At 36.2% G+C, this 20,286-nt stretch overlaps 1 protein-coding gene across 2 annotated transcripts in view; it reads left to right on the top strand.

The window, feature by feature from the left end:
- The window catches only part of PRKD3 (protein kinase D3), a gene marked incomplete at both ends in the record, with an annotated part of 57,100 nt that overhangs the window by 9,830 nt on the left and 26,984 nt on the right, over positions 1-20,286 (top strand). For both annotated transcript variants that reach the window (XM_084234522.1, XM_084234521.1), the window contains 3 exons: positions 12,237-12,375; positions 13,831-13,962; positions 15,285-15,442. In XM_084234522.1, coding sequence (XP_084090648.1) covers positions 12,237-12,375; positions 13,831-13,962; positions 15,285-15,442 — 429 coding nt within the window. The remainder of the gene's footprint in view (positions 1-12,236; positions 12,376-13,830; positions 13,963-15,284; positions 15,443-20,286) is intronic.

Here is a 20,286-nt window from a genome sequence, read left to right as displayed (position 1 = left end):
AACTACATCTGTGGATTAAGTGTGACCCATCTCCTGTTTGTTAACTAACATAATGTGCTCATTCATAGGCAACTTGCCTATGGCTGCTGTAATGTTATTATGGCAGAGTTAAGTAGCTGTGACAGACTGTATAGCCCACCAAGCCTCAAATATTACTACCTGGCCTTTTACAGAAAATACTTACCTACCCTTGCTCTAATTTATTTAATATACATCTTTAATTTATCATAGACTTATCTTCAAACCATTCCATACCCGCTATGTGTAATGTAATCTGTGCCTGAGAATGGAATATTTCTGTTTTCTTCCTATTATCATTTGTGCAACAGTTACCATATTTTATTTGTACATACAGTCAGTTCTTGTTATTTGTGATAATTATGTTCTATAGGGTCATCTCAAACATTGAATTAGTAATTATTGAACCATTGCTTCTAGGGGAAATAGAGGGTTAGGTTGCTGTGAGCATCTGGTCACAACATTTTGTCAATCAGTAAATCCATAGCCTTATCTTAAGTGTTTCTATTTAAAGCCACTATTTAATATATATTATTGATTCATTAACATTGATCTCATGGCCAACAGTGCTATAACTCATACCAGAATGAAGCTTATCACCTCAATTTTTGAGATGATTTGTATTCATCACAGCTTCTTTTTTTTTTTTTTTTTTTTTTTGTGGGACCCTCACCGGAGGCTGGGGAACGAACCAGCACTGCAGAGGCTGAGGGCAGCCTTGCAGCCCAGCACTCAACCGCTGAGCCACCAGGGGAGGCCCAGTCGAAGCTTCTTTTAATCTTTTACTGTGTGCCATTTTACCATCCTTATGAAATTCTCCTAAGCTTGTTCTTCTTGCTTTCCTTCTCATCTTCTTTCTCTCTAGTCCAGACTTTCACTTGAAATAAAGTAGTGCAATGGCAAGCTTGTATTTGAATTGCCTCTGGGTTGTACCATGACTGCATTTGAATAAGACATTATTTTTAAGTCTGTTTCAGTTCCTACCTATTGTTGAAAATAAGTTGAAGGAGTATAAACCAAAATCCCTATCAAATTTTTCCATAATTCAATAATTTTTGATTGGATACAATGAAATGAGCATGTTAATATATATACTTCGACATTTAGGCTTCAATGTTTGTCTCCCCCCCCCCCCATAAAATCATAACCAAGTTATTTTTTAACGACCCAAGAGAAGTTTTTCTAATTACCCTATGAGTGAGCATTTCCTGATGATCAGATTTCTTATAATCAGGAACAAAATTTTCAGTTTGCTTTGTCATATTTATGCAAAAATGGCTAAATTTTTAAAACTCTCTTGTGATGCCACGTTGTAAAGGATCAAGACTCTTACATATCTACAAACTCATGTATGTATCTGTAAGTTCATGTGTGACATGAATGTGACTTAGGTTATTTTAATGGTTTTCAGTCCTACATGCTGGAGAAGCTTGAATCTTAACAGATTCTTTTTCCCAAGCACTAAATGGGACTCTCTGGAAATAAAGTCTGTTGTAAAAATTATTTATGTATAATGAATAGCAGAGAATTTCTAATCCAGTGAACAAGCTTAAGGACCAAATAAGTAATAAGCTAAAGATTTTTTACCCAAAAATTGTATGTTTTATTGTATGAACTTGCCATCATTATTTTCCACATACTGAAAATATAATATGTATTTTTAAATTCTTAGAATTCAGACATTCACTGAGGTCTACATATGTCAGTAAGTTACCATGATAGTTGGAAATTTTAGGTAGAAAAATAAAGATTAGCTATTTCATTGCTTCTGTTTAGTAGAGCAGAGAGCAAGGTAGTGATACAGTGATCCCTTACCATGGTGTCATCATCTATTGTGACTTCAAGCAGTTGAACAAATAGTTTAGTGTACTTACTCTCGTCAGTCATAGTGTTAGATACTATAGAGTTTACAATATGAAAAACACATTCCCTGCCCAATGATTTATGCTCTAGGAAAAAAAAATGAGTAAATGTGAAGTTACTGTAATATAATATAGATTGTAAGTTCTGAAATGAAGGTACAATGTGATAAGTGACTCAAAGGAAGAACTGTCATCTTATTGGGGAGTTATGAATGCCTGTTTTAAACTTTATTTTTTGCATCACCACCTTAATTCTTCACCTGGGGAAATAAATCTCAATTGCTAGTACAATGCTCTGTTACTACAGTACTTTGATAGCTTGTAGCATGGATAAACCAAGATGCCATCCTTGGTCAGTGGGAGAGCAGAAATGTGGCCGTTCAATACACATATGGAGCCTTTTTGTTTCATGACCAAACAAACAAAACTGATGATCCTCTCCATTTTATGTGCACTAGACTTAGTTATTTAAGCAATTCATGATAATTGCTGTTCTCAATCCCTCCAATTAACTAAATAAACATTTTGGTTGCTAGTAATGAGCAGGTGATAGAAATATGTGATTGTTTATGTAAAGATATTATTGAACTATTACCAAAAATGCTGATGATTCCCAAAGGCATATCTCTGGTTCAGATTCCTTTCCGAAACTCCAAGCATGTCATATATTGTCCCATTGCTAGGCCATTGTGCCTGCTATTCCTTTGCTTGGACCACCCTTCCCCTGCCACATCCTCTGCTTAGACGTCCAGGAAGTCTTTTCCTGACCTCTACAGTCTGGGTTAGGTGCTGGCATCCTGTATAAACCATGTTTTTATTTTCATCATATTGATTCTAATTGCCCCTTTATTTTAGCTTGTCCACTATAAAACTGTAAATCCCATGAGATGAAACGTCATGTCCACAGAAAGTGTTCAACAAATATTTCTCAGTTGAATAAAGAAAGAAAATTCGTAAGAAGCAGTGTAGTAATGATAACTAAAAACATTAGTGAGCTTTGGATCTGTCAAATTTGGGCTCATCTCTACTCTTTATTAGTTGTGTAACCTTGGTTTCTTATTTAAAAAATGAGGTTTAAAATACTACTCATCTTGTGATTTTATGTGTGTACCTGTGTGTATATTGAATGACATGTTTATAAAATGCTTAGCCTAGGATCTAGCACATAGTAATCACACAATAAATGCCAGCTTGTCAATAATATTACTTAATGATCTGATCTTAGTGGTTTCTAAACTGAAAAACAAAAACCAAATTTTATTCAGTCTACTTTGGGATCCCTTCCTTGTCGAGAGTTTATTAGAAATTAGTGGTGACCAGATAGTAGATCAGAATAGCTACTACCAATTACATGTATTTTAACTTTTGTTTTTTGTGCATTATGGAGTACACACGTGTCAATTTTTGTTTATTCCTTGATCCATATGGGTAAACTATTTGCAATTTTCTTTTTTTTTTTTTATTTAAATTTTTTTTTTTTAATAGAGGCATGTTTTATTTATTTATTTGTTTGTTTGTTTGCTTGTTCGTTTATACATGCACTGGGTACAGTCAGAAGCGCGGGAGGGTGAGAGAATTCACCAGAGCCAGAGCAGGGAGCAGAGCAGGCAGAAGGACCGAAGTACACTGCTGAGGGGAGCAGCGGGCGGCAGGAGAGGTCTGCGCACCATGTGGGACCCTCCTCTGGTGGCCGGGGAGCAGCCGGGGATCGAACTGGCGCCGCAGAGGCCGCGGGCAGCTTCGCAACCCAGCGCTCAACCGCTGTGCCACCGGGGAGGCCCTATTTGCAATTTTCTATGAGCTCTACTAATGCTTCCTTTATTGATACAGAAAATTGAAGGTTAGTGCTATATCATTTCTGTGATTTATTTAATCTGTTCTTGGATAGCGGATAGCATGTGCCTATTTCATGTGTAAACTTTAGCTCTTGAAAACCTGTGATTTCTGTCTTAGACTTACAGTATATTATATTCCTCAGAACATAAGATAGGCATATGCTTCTTTAGATTAATCGTAATTACCGTTGTGACTTCAGAATCATATATTTTGAATTCCACTCATTTAACTAGTTAATTATTATTGAAAAGAACAAGTAAACACAATTTTATGTATTTCTGTACCCTGAAGCTGTTACATCAAATATAATGAAATTGAGATATTCCTGATTGTATGCATATTTCCAATCACTAAACTGCCAGAAAAAGTCTATAGAGCAACTATAAAGGTTAGGTAGGGACATTAATTGAAACTAAGATGTTTTGGTATCACAGAAAGGACATGAAAATTATGAAAAATCATGAAAAGTGTACATAAATAATTCCACTAAGAAAAAAATATCTTAACAGATGAATCAAAATATAAATAAATTTAAAATTTTGAGAAATATTATAAAAATACTTTGAAATAAATGTTACTAAAAAGAAAAACTAATAGTATACAATCTTAGCCTCCAAAATTAAACTATTTTTTCCATTCAATATTTTATTGGGATTCTTTTTATCCTGACAATGTTTTCCCAAAGTATATGTGGAGAAAAGGTAGTCAGAAACATTAACTTAAAAATCTGAAAAGTAAAGTGAGAGAAAAAAGCTATAGTAGTTGAGACCACATTGTATTGCAGTTGTACTACAAGTACTGTGCTACTTGAACAGTAATAAACAAATCTATGGCACATATCAGGTATATGCCAAAAGAGGCATGAGAAATAAAAGGGAGTCATTTTTCACAAGTGGAATTTAGAAAGATCTTCACTTAATACCTGAAACTAAATTTCAGAGGAATTAAAGATTAAGTATGAGAATTCACAAAAAAGAAAAATTAGTATAAAATGGAATTGAATATTAAAATTATAATAAGGTATGAAAGGAAACACGAGGGAAAAGAATAGTGTACAGATTTAAATATTCAAAATTATAATAAAAATGTAAATACTATAGCAAGTGTTACATAGGGCTGATGTCTTTAGAATTAGCTCACATGTTGAAAGGAAAAAATATTGGTATCTAAATAGTTGGTTAAATTATATAAAAATGTATCTCACAATTAAGTAAGCATGTAGAAAATATTAAAAATAGTAATAAATAAAGATTAGGTGTTATGTTTTACTTAGAGGAAAAATAAAATCAGTATTTCCGATGTAGATGAGGAAGAGTATAGTAAAAAAGACCTTATCCAAATAGAGAATTGTCAATGACTCAAGATATATAGTAAGTTAAAAACTAGATCAAGGACCTCCCTGCTGGCGCAAGGGGTTAAAACACAACCTATGAAGCTGTCCTCAGCCATTGCAGCACTAGTTCGATCTCCCAACGGGCCAGGGAGCAGCCCACATGGCACAGCTCCTGACTGGCCCAATGGTCCCCTCAGCAGTGTACTTCTGTCAGTCTGCCTGTTCTGTTCCCCGCTCTGTCTCTGGTGAATCCTCTCACCCCCCTCACCTCTGGCCTATACCCCAGCTCTTATATGCATAAATAAATAGATCTTAAAAAAAAAAAAAACTAGATCAAATTAACACAAGTATTATAAACATGTACACTGTAATTTTTTCTCCCAACAAAATAACTCTGTAACTGACAGATCATTATTTTGGTTGCGCTTTGCTGAAACTTGGATATGACCAAAAGCGGTCACTTTTTGAACTTAGTCCAATTTCATGACACATCTTAAGGGTGGAGTGGGTGGAGTTTCTTTTGTTGTTGTTGTTGTTAACATAAGCCAAAAATTTAGCTTCCTTTTTTTGAAGATTTGAAACTCTTCCAACATTTATGTTACTTGAAATTAGTGCAGTCTTACTCTTCTTCTATCCACATTAGTACCTTGCTGAGGTACTGTTAAGGGATGCATTCTATCTTTAACTGCTAAAAACATGATGTTGCAAATAAACGCTGGTGGTAATTACTTTCATTGATAAAATGATTTATAGTTGTCAGAGCTGCAAAGCTAAAGAAATGAGAAGATAAGCACCAGTATTCTTTTCCATCCTGTTTCATGTATCAGTGTCTTAGCTGTGCCCAGTCTGCTCCCACTAGTTTAAATGGTCAGATATTTACTTTGTAGAGCTTTCTTCCTGGGATTGTGCAAAAGGTCAGATTCTACTAGAATACTCTGAAATTCTCAAAGTTATTTACTCTCCTAGCACACTAGTCAACTTCCTTTTCTTTATAAGAAAGTAGATTAGGACTTTGAAATATTGTCTTGGCGAATATTACAGCTCTAGTGCCTAATTACAATGTATAAGATAAAAGAAATCAGTGGTTTTCAACTGGGGTGGTTCTGACCCCCAAGGAACATTTGGTAATGCCTGGAGCCATTTCTGGGGTTGTCTGGGGGTAAGTGCTATTGGCATCTAGTTGGCAGAGGGCAGGGATGCTGCTGCAATGCACAGAAAAGTCCCCTCTCCCACCCACAGACTCCCCAACAATAGAGGTGACCCTGAAAAACCCCCAAGTTAAACTGATGAAGAAATAGAATTCCTGAAGTTTGGAGAAATCAAAAACTTCTGTTGGTGCTATTCTGTGTTCTTACTAAATTATTGAATGTGACTATGTTCTATAATAGGTATGAATTATAGCTTGAGAGCTTTAAAATATAATTTCTTGCTTGGCCTGAATGTTTATTTTAAGAATAGTTCACAGTTTTTGTTATGAGTGTGACTATAGTTATAAACAGTGACTGAAATTTATGTGTATGCATATATAATATACACATACACACATATATCTTCATTATTGTTTTATAAATTTAACAACAAACAGGATGTCTGCCTTCTCTGAGTTTTTAAGCTGACAGCAGTATTTTTATACTGATAAAATCCGAAGATTGGCAATTAGGATAACTGAGAAGGCAAGCACACCTGAACAGAAGGTAAAACTGGAATCGAGCCAGACAGAAACTGGCTAATCAGATTTGTGCTAGGAGGCCATTTCAAGGGAATCAGATTACAAATGAGCATATCAAAACTGAGGAATGGGCCAGTATCCTTGTCCATTTTACAGTGAGTGTATATATGTATATTCCCAAGGTCAGACTTACATTAATATTTAAATCTGCACAGTTTTGTTATTGGTGTATATTTCTTTAAAAATCTAAGAAAGAGGTAGAGGGATTTTCAAATCAGACACTCAACAGAGGTAGAGATTTTGAGGCTGCCACTTCCTTGTTCTGTGATTATGGACCTTTTTCAAGTTAATTAACTTCTGATCCTGATCTGTGGAACTAGAATGAAAATACTTCTATGGAAAAATTATGGTGAAATGAAAAGCCCTTCATAATTGGTGCCCCTAAAATAGTAATACAGTTTTAAGATCCTGTAGTCTTAAGTTTTTACTAAGTACTAAAGCATGTACAACATTCTTCCAACAAGTTGAAATTGCTTCTGCTTTTAATTTTAGTATTCAGCATATGGCAAACTATAAAAAATAGAGATCAAATGTTGTTTTTATTAGAGGACTGAGGTTACTTGTTTCAGGAGTTTTGAGGAAATTAAATAGATAGCCTATGTAACGTTGTCAAGTTTTTTGCACAATGTCTGATGCATGGTAAATACACTCAGTGAATGTTAGTGCTCCACCTTCCTGCTTACATATTGCCAAGAGGCTTAGAAAACATCACTATGATGCTGCTGCTACTGTGTTAATTTGTTGGATGAACATAGTAGATGTAATTGGAAAAAAGACATTGGCAGACAGCAATTCATTTTAAGCTATAATGGTGTTTACTGAAATTGAAATGATTCTAACCAAAGCTGGCGGTCTGCTTTTAGCTGATTTGAAACATTTGTCTTTAGTGTTCACCATTTACACGACACTAGAGTTGAAGATTCTTTGCTTATGTATCCTAATTTAGGAGTGATTTTGGTCTTTTCTTTGACTGAATACATTGTCTCTGCAGACATAGATTGGGTGTAATTTTCAGGTCCTGCTAAAGTAGAGTGAAAACCCCAGCTGTATCTTTTGTTTTCCAGAAACCAGTTGTCATTCTGTGTTGTTTTTCTGTCGCATTCTTCTACAGCTGTGTTGCAGAAGCATCTCATGCTACTCTTTCCCCTACCCCTACATTTTTTGTTTTGGCAGAATCGTGTCAGGTCATTAATCAACCTGGAAAATCAACGTGGAAAAATGAATTTTTAGGAAAAAAATTGTGCTGGATATTAATGTTTATGGCCTTTGCTAGAATAGAACATTCCAAAAGTTTGAATTAAAAGATAATCAGAACAAATAACTAAACAAGGAAAATAGAAAGTAAGAAAAGATTATATTCTGTTTTGTATGAAAGAGAAATGGCAAGTGTGAGGATGTGGCTCCCCTGATATGGCCCTCTGGTTGGAAATTCATGATAAAAGTAAATAAATTCAGAGTCCACATTGAGCACTTTTCTCATTGACTGTAGTCTCTAGAAAGAGTAATTTGAATTATGCTCAATTAAATACTTTTAAAATAATATTAAGTTAATTTATATTTGTTTCTGGGAAATATATTAGTGTAAAATTAATTACTTTGCTGAGTAGTTAACAATATTTTCCAGTAAGCGCCTATTAAGTACTAAGTTCTATGAGCTGGGCAGTCAGTAGGAAACATGAAAAGCAAGTAGATACCCTTGCCCTCATGTGTTTATTATAATCTGGTTTAGAAAGACTTGCTGTGAAGATTTACTTAGTAACAGATCTTAATACAGCTTTGGTATGGACTTCTCTTAAATTAAGCGAATATAAAGAAACTTGTGGTGCTGGGAAAGTTCTGTAACTCCACCTGGGTGATGGTAAGTAGGTGTGTATCTCATAATTAAGATTAACAGACTATACCTTCCTACTTTAAAACACCTTTCAAAGTAAAATAAACATAAATTTACGTTCTTCAGTGGTCTCACATTGTACTTGAATAAAACCTATATTCCTTTTAAAGAAATGTGTAGTGATAATTATTAGTTGCGATAATGCTAAATTTTGAAGTTATCTTGTTAACCTGTGAAAATTGTATTTCACCAAGTACAGTTACAAACTTGAAACTCATATTTCATCTAACATTTTTACTAACAGAATTATGACATGAACTTGAAACTCTGCATTAAACTCTCAATATAATGTTGTTAGAAGGAATTTTATTTGCAACTATTAAAAACTTTTACTTTTTAAAAGACAATCTGCAGTGGGCAGAGCACATAAGAAGCGAAAATTTGGTGACTTTATGATGAAATTGCCATTTTGGACTGAGAAAAACGTCATTTTGCACAGTCAGGAGCATTCATTGGCTCAATACATAGAAAGCAAGTCCTAGGCCTCCCTGGTGGCGCAAGGGGTTAAGACGCAAACTATCAAGCTGTCCACAGCCACTGCAGCATGAGTTCGATCCCCAGCCAGGGAGCTACCCACCATGGCACAGCAGACCTCTCCTGACTTGCCTGCTGCTCCCCTCAGCAGTGTGTTTCAGTTGATCGGCCTGTTCTATTCCCCACTCTGTCTCTGGTGAATCCTCTCACCCTCACACCTCTGACCTGTACCCCAGTTCTTGTATGCATAAATAAATAAATCTTAAAAAAAAAAAAGGCAAATCCAGAAAAGCATGAAGAAATTTGGAAAGAGGCCAAATGGAAGGCTGATTGTACTTACATGGTGGTAGTCTTGCTATATCTTTTTCTTTCTTTTTTTTAATATTTATTTATTTATACAAGATTTATTTATTTATTTATACAAGATTTATTTATTCATTTATACAAGATTTATTTATTTATTTGTTTGTTTGTACAAGAACAGGCCAGATGCGCAGGAGGGTGAGAGGACTCACCAGAGACAGAGCGGGGAACAGAACAGGCAGATTGATGAAATACACTGCTGAGGGGATGCAGCCGGCAAGACAGGAGAGGTCTACCTTGCCATGTGGGATTCTCACTGGTTGGCCAGGATCAAACCCACGATGGCAGAGGCTGCGGACAGCTTCACAGTGCATCGCTCAACTGCCTGCACCACCACGGAGGCCCTCTTTTGCTGTTTCTTTCATTTCCTCTTTCTTCTAATCTATACTTAGATAGGTTAGGAAGGGAAATGTGGGCATGTGGCATTTTCACATGGTTGTCAACTTTTTAATTGACAGTGCTTTTAAATATGCCCATTTTCCAATCTTTCTGTAGTCTTGACTCCTTTTTTCCAAAGAGCAGGGTTTCTCATCTTGGGCTCTGTCAGCATTTTAGCCCTGATATTTCTTTGTTTTGGGGGCTTTCCTGTGCATTGTAGGATGCTTAGTTGGTACTCATTAGATGCCAGTGTCTAAGCTGTAACAACTGAAAGTGTCTTAAGACATTGCCACATATCTTCTTGGGGCAAAATTGCTCCAATTGAGAACCACTGCCTTAGAGGAAAAAAATTAGCCAGAGATATTTACTGACAGTTACTAAGTATTTTACCACCTCTGCTGCTCTTTTGTTCTGTATTACTAGTAGCTTCTTTTCCCACAAGTCTAGGATGCCTAGAAAGCATATATACCGTTTTATTAGGTAAGACTTGAGGGTTCAGGATAATTAGAAAGGAGCCCAATGATTCACAATTATAATCAAGAATTGTTTTCATTAGTTTGCCAGAGTATTTCTTCCTCTTAAAACTTACAATTGAAAGGGAAAAAACAGTCTTTCTTTGTTCTTTATTCTACTGAAGTTTGCCTTAGGAAAACAAACCATTTTCTTGGAAAAAGCTTTTTTGTGTATGCAATATTTTACTGGGCTCAGATAATTTTGAGAATATGCTATTAACTATACAGAATTTTTGTTTGTGTTTTGTGATGTGTTCAGGATTTAGTAAGGATCCTCCACATTATGAGAAACATTCTAAGGAATGGTTGGATTTGGAATTTTTAAAGATCATCAATTCATTGACCTATCAGTCAAATTATACTGAAATACCGTTTTTCACTAAGAATTAGCAATTTTGATAATATACTTGGTATGGACTGAATTGTGTACCTTCCTGCCCCACAATTCATATGTGAAGACTGTCTTCCAGTGTGATTATTTAGAAATAGGGCTTTTTAGGAGGTAATTGAGATTAAGTGAGGTCATGAGGGTGGGATCCTTACCTGATAGAATCGGTAGCTTTTTAAGAAGAGGAAGAGAAAGAGATGTCTCTTTGCCCACTCTCCTATTCCAAGGAAAAGTCATCTGAGCCCACAGTGATAGGGCTGCTATCTGTAAACCAGGAGGAGAGCTCTTACTGGAACCTGACCTTGTTGGTAACATGATCTTGGACTTTTAGTTTCCAGCAATGTGAGAAAATACATTTCTGTTGTTGTTTAAGCTACTTAGTCTGTGTTATTTTGCTATGCATCCTGAGCTAATTACAACACTATAAAATAGAATGTGGAAAAAGCACTCTGAATATTTCAGTCATACTTTGTTTTCATTGGGCTTTGCTTAATTGCACTTTGGAAATGATGCGCTATTTTTACAAGTCAAAGGTTTGTGGCAACCCCATGTGAAGCAGCATTTTGTACCCATTGTGTTTCTGTGTCACATTAAATTAAAGTATGTATGTGCATTGTTTTTGTAGACATGTACTCTTAATAGACTACAGTGTAATGTAGGTATGATTTTTATATGTACTTGGGAACCAAAAATTGTATGTGATTGACTTTATTGCAGTATTTGCTTTATTGTAGTGGTCTGCAGCCATTCCCACCCTCTCTTTGAGGTGTCCCTTTGAAGAACATTTTGACAAGTTCTAACAGTGTGTGCACTCTTTGACTCAGCAAATCTACTTCTAGAAAGCTACCCTATTCATATGTGGCAGATCCTCAAATAACTGTTTTGTTCAGTGTTGTTTCATTGTAATTGTTGTGAGGAAAAAAAATTCTAACTGGTGGCCCCCATCTGCCTCCTTGTGTGCCTTTCTGTTCTCTTTCTACCCTCCCCCCCACATTATTCTTTAGTCATAGGCCTGTACCCCAGTTCTTGTATGCATAAATAAATAAATCTTTAAAAAAATGGTTGCATGTGGACTAGTAATTAAACATATAAGAAGCTAATTTCTAGAGTAAAGGAAAGAAAGATTTTATTTCAGCCTATGAAAGACAGGATAACAGTGCATTTGAAATTATGTTGTTCATCAATAAAGAAAGAAATCCTATATTTCCAGGAGATGTGTTTTAAGGTAATACATGATTATATAAATTTACTTTTGTGTTTCTGAACTTATAAATTAAGTAGGATGCTTGAGTATGTGGTTGACCTTAGGGTATAAATAGAATTGTTAGCAAAAATACAATCTTAGGCTAAAACACTGTGTTTAAAAGTCTTTCATTCTTTCATAGCATTGAAACAGTAATTTATAAAAGTAGGGAACTATGGATATACTGATGTAGGACTATTATCTTACAGTTTCCGGAGTGTGGATTCTTTGGCATGTATGACAAAATTCTCCTCTTTCGCCATGACATGAATTCAGAAAATATTTTGCAGCTGATTACCTCAGCAGATGAAATACATGAAGGAGACCTAGTAGAAGTTGTTCTTTCAGGTAAGTAGTTTTTTTTTTTGTCCCAATGAGCCATTTTTTGTACTAAGTACTATTATATTCAATTATACTCAGTCTTTGTATTACAGTTGCTTTTTTTTTTAACAGTTGCTTACTTTGATCTATAATAATGGTTACCATGTGATTTGTACTTTCAGAAAGGTTTAGCTCATAGATGAGAAAGTAGGAAAATAAGCTCTAAATTATTTATTTGAATGTTACTAAGCTAAGGAAATTTTCAGTTGAACTGAAAGAGGAATATATGCTTTTTTGAGTCAAAGAAATAAAACTATTACATTGAAATTCTCTTCTTTCCTCTTTTCTTTAAAGAACATAGAAGAAGAGAATTAGGGTTGAGCAAAGAAAATGAGGGGAAAATAAGAAATAATGAAGATACCGAAGAGGAAACTGCAATGCTGTTTGTTTCCATGGCTAAAAAATACTCCTCTTTTTGCAGTGGGGATTTACTTAGCTTTCTCCTTTCCTCCTCTCATTCATTCTTGTTATTGTTCCTTAGCTCCTGCTGTTTTCAATCTCCTCAGAAAGCATATAGTCAGGATTGTTAATGAGGAGTGTAAGGACTCATACATAGTAGGCCCACACATCTTGTTTAGCAGCAAAGAAGGGATGGAGGGAAGAGAAGAAAGGGAAAGAAGCCCACTACTTTATTTTCCTTTCCTCATATTCATCTTTGTAGGCTGTTAATGAGATCCCTGACCATCACCTTTCCTATAAATCCCCGATCCTTCCTGTTCTTTTAACCCCCACATTGATCATTCATCTTCTGTACCACAACCCCAAACATCTACACTTCCCAAACCCTGTCTTCCATGGAGGTCATGCTCACCTCCATTGCATCTTTGCTATGGACCCTCATCAGGCCAAAAGGACATCCACTAATGATTTGTAAGCAGAGGTGAGCGATGTCTACTAGTAGATGTGTCTGCTGTCTCTGCTCACAGCGGTCTAGAGGATTCTCTTTTTCTTCACCATAAGGACTATGGAGAAGAGACAGAGTGTATTCTGGGATCCTAAATTAGAATTCAGTACATTTCTAATAGAAACTTTGCTATAAACTGAGATTACATTACACAGATTCATGGCGTTGTTTTGTTTTTTAACTTCAGTGTTCTATTTCCCAGTATAAGTTAAAATATTTTCATTTAGCCAAGATAGACGTAATTATTGCAATCTTATAACTAGAAGAAAATACTTTTGAAATACCTACCTACAAACCTGCATTTAAAGCTCATATTATTTGAAGCTGATGAGCTTCCTAAAATAGATCTTAAAATCCATAGATTAAATGAAGAAAGTAATTTATATTATGATCAGATGAAACTTTCAAAGAAAAAAATGATTCTGTGTACTCCGACATAAACAAACATGATCAGTGTTCTTAATCTCATTGTAGTTGTAAATACAGTGTTTCTTTTAATACTTTTCTTTTTGTAAAAGCTTTGGCCACTGTAGAAGATTTCCAGATTCGTCCACATGCTCTTTATGTACATTCTTACAAAGCTCCTACTTTTTGTGATTATTGTGGTGAGATGCTCTGGGGATTGGTACGTCAGGGACTGAAATGTGAAGGTATGTGTTCTAAACTTTTGTGTCACTTGGAATAAAATTCATATTTGCATTTTTTAATCATCACTGAAAGAACATGACTATGGTTAGAGTTATAGAGATCTAGACTCTGGTGCATTCTCTGCCATTTTACTGTTCAGTATTTTTCTTTTTTTTTTTTTAAGATTTATTTATTTATGCATACAAGAATGGGGGTACAGGCCAGAGATGGGATGGGGGTGGGTGAGAGGATTCACCGGAGATACAGTGGGAAACAGAACAGGCAGATTGACTGAAATACACTGCTGAGGTAAGCAGTGGGCGAGTCAGGAGAGGTCTGCCATGCCATGTGGGTATCTCCCTAGCCGGGGATCGAACTCGTGCTGCAGTGGCTGCGGATAGCTTCATGGGTTGCATCTTAACCCCTTGCCCCACCAGGCAGGCCCTGTTCAGTATTTTTCTTAGGCAGCTTTACTAAACCTCTTTGAGAGTTGTGTTCTGTCTATGAAATGTATTCTCCCCCACTGTATGAAGAATAATGGTTAAAGAAGGTAACATGGATAAAATAGTTGGCACTGAATAGTGGCTTAATAAGTATTAACTTCCTTAGTATCTTTTTAAAATGTCTTAAACAATAGCAAACTTCTTCTGAACTAGAATTGCTAGGGAGTAGGGTACAGGTGTATATTTCTGATTAACAAACAGTCCTCTAAGATGGAGGGTCAATAAGATTTTTCTGTGAAGGGCAAGAGAATTAAGTATTTTAAGTTTTGCTCTCCACGTTGTTACAACTACTTAACTCTGCTGTTGTATTGTGAAAGTAGACATAGATAAAATATAAATAAATGAATATTCTGTGTTCCAATAAAAATTATTTATGAATTTCATATAATCCTCACATGTCATGGGAGGGATTTGTTAAACAGGCTGCAGTTTGATAAAGTGCATTAAGTCAGTAGTTCTCAAACTTTGCTATTTATAAGAATCACCATGAGGATGTGTTAAAACATGCTTTGCTTCATCCTATTCCCCTAGTTTTCTGATTCAATATGTCTAGCATAAGACCCAATAATTTACGTTTCTAACATATTTTTAGGTGATGCCTTTGGGAAAGCTCGTAAAGAAACACTGCTATAGTTAATTTAAATTTTCTAAATAAAACTTTCTACACATTTCTGCTCTTCAATTTGTTAACTTCTGCTTAACCTACCATTTGGGTTCTTAATTAAGGTCTCTTTTGCTGTCAGAGAAAATAAATAAGAAAGACCTTTTTTTTTGTAACACACTTGTATAGTACAGTTTTTTTAATTGATTAATAATTTTTTTACCTTTTAAAATATATTTAGGCTGTGGATTAAATTATCATAAACGATGTGCCTTCAAGATTCCAAATAACTGTAGTGGAGTAAGAAAGAGACGTCTGTCAAATGTATCTCTGCCAGGACCTGGCCTCTCTGTTCCAAGACCACTACAAACTGAATGTGTGGCCCTTCCCGCTGAAGAGGTATGTGTTCTAAGGCAATAAAAGCACATTTTGTTACTTATTTCTTATGTTTCTACAGTACATGTGATGTTCTTGTACATAAGTTATATATGAAAGAATAGTAACATTACTGTACTTTAAAACTTAAAATGTGCTAAAGGAGACAGGACTTACCAGTAGTAATGAATGACTTTTTGTGTACTTTGGGGTCATGTTACTTGGACTACTGCAGTGGCCTCCAGTCTGGTACATTGACTCCTGGTCTACATACCTCACTTCCTCTTATACACTGTAGCTTCATCTTGTTACATTGCAGGTTAACATATCACTCTGATTATATGACTTCACATCTGATTATATGACTTCCAATAAGGAACTTTTATATATTCTGTTTCCCACAGTCAGCATTCCCTGAATACATAAGTATTCATCCTACCTTTACTCTTTTTTTTTTTTTTTAAGATTTACTTATTTTTACATTTAAGAACTGGGGTACAGGGCCTCCCTGGTGGCGCAGCAGTTGACCGCTGGGTTGCGAAGCTGCCCGCAGCCTCTGCAGTGCCGGTTCGATCCCCGGCTGCTCCCCAGCCACCAAAGGAGGGTCCCACATGGTGCGCAGACCTCTCCTGCCGCCCGCTGCTCCCCTCAGCAGTGTGCTTCGGTCCTTCTGCCTGCTCTGCTCCCCGCTCTGGCTCTGGTGAATTCTCTCACCCTCCCGCGCTTCTGACTGTACCCAGTGCTTGTATAAATAAATAAATCTTTAAAAAAAAAAAGTACTGGGGTACAGGCCAGAAGTGCAGGATTCACCAGAGTGGGGAACAGAACAGGCAGACTTACTGAAATACACTGCTGAGGAGAGCAGTGGGTGAGACAGGAGAGGTCTGCTGCGCCATGTGGGTAGCTCCTTGGCTGGCTGGGGATCCAAATCGTGCTGCAGAGACAGCGATTAGCTTCACAGTGCTGTGCTTAACCCCTTGCTCCACCGGGGAGGCCCCTACCTTTACTCTTGCTGGAGATCATCTTACATGCTTTTTTCCCAGACCTAGCTCAATAGCAACCTTTCCTGATTTTCCCCTTATGTAGAAGTTATTTTATTTTCTGAATGCCATAACCCTTTAACCCTTTTCTAATCTCCCTAATGGTATGTATAGCATTCTATCTAATATCACAGTGTTGGTGTAATAGGTTGTCCTCAAGAAGGACATCTATTTATATGCTATCATCTATTTAGAAAATCCTTTATACTTAGTAGGTATTCATTGATGAATGAATGAATGAGTGAATGACCCCAGAGATCCTTGCAATATTTCAGTGAGATAAATCAATATATGTGTATATGGTGATACAGTTGAGACTCAGGACATAAGTGGCTGTGAAGTCACAGAGTACATTAGTAAACAATTAGAATTAAATAGAATTAAATCCAGATCTCATTATTTTTAGGTCAATGACTTTTCTTAATATATTATACCCCTCAAGGGCAAAGATAGTAAGTAGATCAAGGAAGAAAGAAACAACTTTCTTGTTCATGGGCGAGAACTAAAAATGACTTTCATACATTGATTGCAATCTTACCATTTAGCTATTTTTGATAACCTCTTTGGTCTTCTGTAAATTAATGGCAAAATTAAGCTTTTAGACTATTGTCTTGACAACACTAATTATAAGATTTGCTAAACTAAAAAATGAGAATAATGGGGCCTCCCCAGTGGCGCAGCGGTTGAGCGCTGGGTTGCGAAGCTGCCCGCGGCCTCTGGGGCGCCGGTTCGATCCCCGGCAGCTCCCCGGCCACCGGAGGAGGGTCCCACATGGCGCGCAGACCTCTCCTGCCGCCCGCTGCTCTCCTCAGCAGTGTACTTCGGTCCTTCTGCCTGCTCTGCTCCCCGCTCTGGCTCTGGTGAATTCTCTCACCCTCCCGCGCTTCTGACTGTACCCATAGCTTGTATAAATAAATAAATCTTTAAAAAAAAAAAAAAAGAACATCTTAAAAAAAAAAAAAATAAATAAAAAAAAACAAATAAAAAATGAGAATAAAAGCTTCTGTAATTCTTTCACAGAAATCTCATATTTCTTACCCTAGTATAAGATTTTTAAAGTAAAATAATTGTGCTGTAAGGAACTGACAGCAGAGAAATAAAAATAAACAAGAGTTTGAGAAAGATTGGTAATAGTAAAGTCACTGCATTTTTATATAGTGAACTCTGTGGGAAAAGGAACTATCAGAGTTGTGTTGGTTTAAGAACCTCACAAATGATACTGGCATAGAAGTGACCCCATCGATTCTTAATAGATTAGGAAATAGCAGGACAGAACAGGTGTATAGGGTATTACATTTTAATACATTAGTACATTCAATACATTAGTTTATGTTTTATTTTGAAGATGAAAATTCTTTAGGCAATATAAGGTGTAGATTAATGTGTTTGACTTGGTTAGATTGTTGTAGTATTGTAGAACAAATAGAAATTATTGAGTTGAATGTCTCTTATAAATGCTACTCTTGTCAGTCCAAGCCTGCAGTGTTAAAAATGAAGGAGGTAAAAAAGAAGACTCAAGGAGAAAAATCAGAGGAATGGGGGAGGTAGCGATAAGGAGATGAGCACAGCCTCAGATCTGAATCATGGTTAGAGAACTAATTCCAAGTTACTGCACAGTAAGAGTCTCCTAAGTTTCATGTGCCCGACTTCATGCATTCTTATGTTTTCTTGTGTAATCGTTGGTACATTTCAGAAAGGTATAGAAATTATCCTAATTTCATAGATAAGAAATGAGAAAGAAAAGTTTCTAAGGATCTAAGACTTTAAACATCACTGAATACTGAGATAAACTTGAAAAAGGACCAGTTGGGAGTAGAAACCTTTGAATCTAATGCTGGGAATTTCATCCTTTACACATAAGAAGGCAATTTCTGTTGCAGTATCAGAAGTCACTCTAAAGGTAGTCAAGTAGAATGATGGTGGAGTAGAGGATAGTTGTCATTGAAGCTGGTTAAAATGGGACCACCAAGATTAGAGAAACCGGAATTAAGTGATGGCTATTTAGAGATGAGAAAGACAAATATCTGGTACATTGGGGAAAATTCCTGTGGGGGCAGAATAGGAGAGAAATAGACTAGAAGAAACCGTTGGGTCGAAATGTGTGCATGAAGGTTGAGATTTTTCCCTTAGTAATATTCCAAAGTCATATGTACAGTAAATTCTGTCATTGCTGATTGCTGATCTTGGAAACTGAAAAGACACATAATGAGAGCAGATGCTCAAATAATGTTTTGAATAATGTTTTGTTCAACATTGGGATTTCTTCTCATCAACATTAAAGTAACAAAATGTTTGGAAAAAATGTTATTGAGGAACTGCTATATGTATTTTAGGAATTGTCTCTTTTAAAATTCTGTTTCCTTCATTCTTTATTATTGAGAGCAATATTATTATAAATTATGAAGTTTTTTGTGAGGGGTTACTTCAAATATTAGTTTACTATGAAGAAATAACTTACAAAATTTCTAGCTGTACTTTAATATATTGTTATATATTGTGATATTATGTATATTAATAAGAAAATAATTTGTAAAGAGGGGACATTAAAACAAGGAAAGAACTTTCATTCATTATCTCAGTGGTCCCATTTTCACCAAGTGCTCTAAATACAATTCTATCAAGCTCCTCCTCCTCCTTCCAAATTCTGATTAAGTCTACTGTCTTTCCTGCATTCCCCACTCAGTACTCAGTAACCACTGTTACTGATAAGATTGTGGTATATGCACAGATGTGTTGAGAAGGAGGTGGGGGGAAGTATTAAGACCTAGGTTTATGTCCAATACCTAGGTTTATGTTTTCATTTTATTTTTTTAAAGATTTATTTATGCATGCAAGAACTGGGGTACAGGCCAGAGGTGGGGGGGTGGTGAGAGGATTCACCAGAGACAGAGCAGGGAACAGAACAGGCAGACTGACTGAAATACACTGCTGAGGGGAGCAGTTGGCGAGTCAGGAGAGGTCTGCTGCACCATGTGGGTAGCTCCCAGGCTGGCTGGGGATCGAACTCGTGCTTCAGTGGCTGTGGACTGCTTGCATCTTCACCCCTTGCGCCACCAGGGAGGCCTATGTTTTTATTTTAATACTAGCATCTGGAGCCTGTTTTGTCATATTAACATAAGGAGAGTAACATAAATAACTATTTGTACTGGACATGAAAACTTAGGCAACTGCTACAACCACCTTCCCCTGAGTAGTTCTCACACACTTGCTCTGTACTATGTCTCTTCTACTCCAACCCCAGCAAGACCTGACAAAAGACAATCACTAATTGGCTTTTGGTTTATGAAGGTATCTGTTATTATTTATGAAAGATCTTCCTTACAGGGGTATCATATATTTGATGATACCTAGCTAAATCATTCTTAGTCTATCTTTTATGTTTTAAGCCTGGAGACAAACTGAAAGTGATAGGAGGAGGATTAAGAGAAACTGAGTGTTGAGTCACCACTGAAATAGGGAGCCAGGGATGAACAGAGGCCTAAAACATCTGGTTCACATTCCTGCTGACTGCTTTGTTAGCTTTGCAGAATTTGCTGAAGGTGTTCTACACATCGCAATGTGAAGGATGGGTGAACCAGACTAGAGCAGGGCCCCTTGAACAGCCGAAACATACAAGTTTGGTTTGGGTTTTATCATTCTTTTTTATTTTTTCTGGTGCTGAACTGTTTCATAGTTCATTTTAGAAATTTTCTGACTGCACATTAATAAAAAACTATCAGAGGCTATATTTGTGTTCTTTATCGTGCTCTCCATTCATTTGTCCTTTTTTTCTTCCAACTTTTTTCAAAAGCTTTTTCCCCCTCTTCCTCTTACTTTTTCCTTACACTT

This window comes from Talpa europaea, assembly GCF_964194135.1.
Source record: "Talpa europaea genome assembly, chromosome: 6".
Classification (NCBI taxonomy): domain Eukaryota; kingdom Metazoa; phylum Chordata; class Mammalia; order Eulipotyphla; family Talpidae; genus Talpa; species Talpa europaea.
The sequence above is the reverse complement of the archived record's forward strand: the minus strand, read 5'-3'. Positions and strand labels throughout refer to the sequence as shown.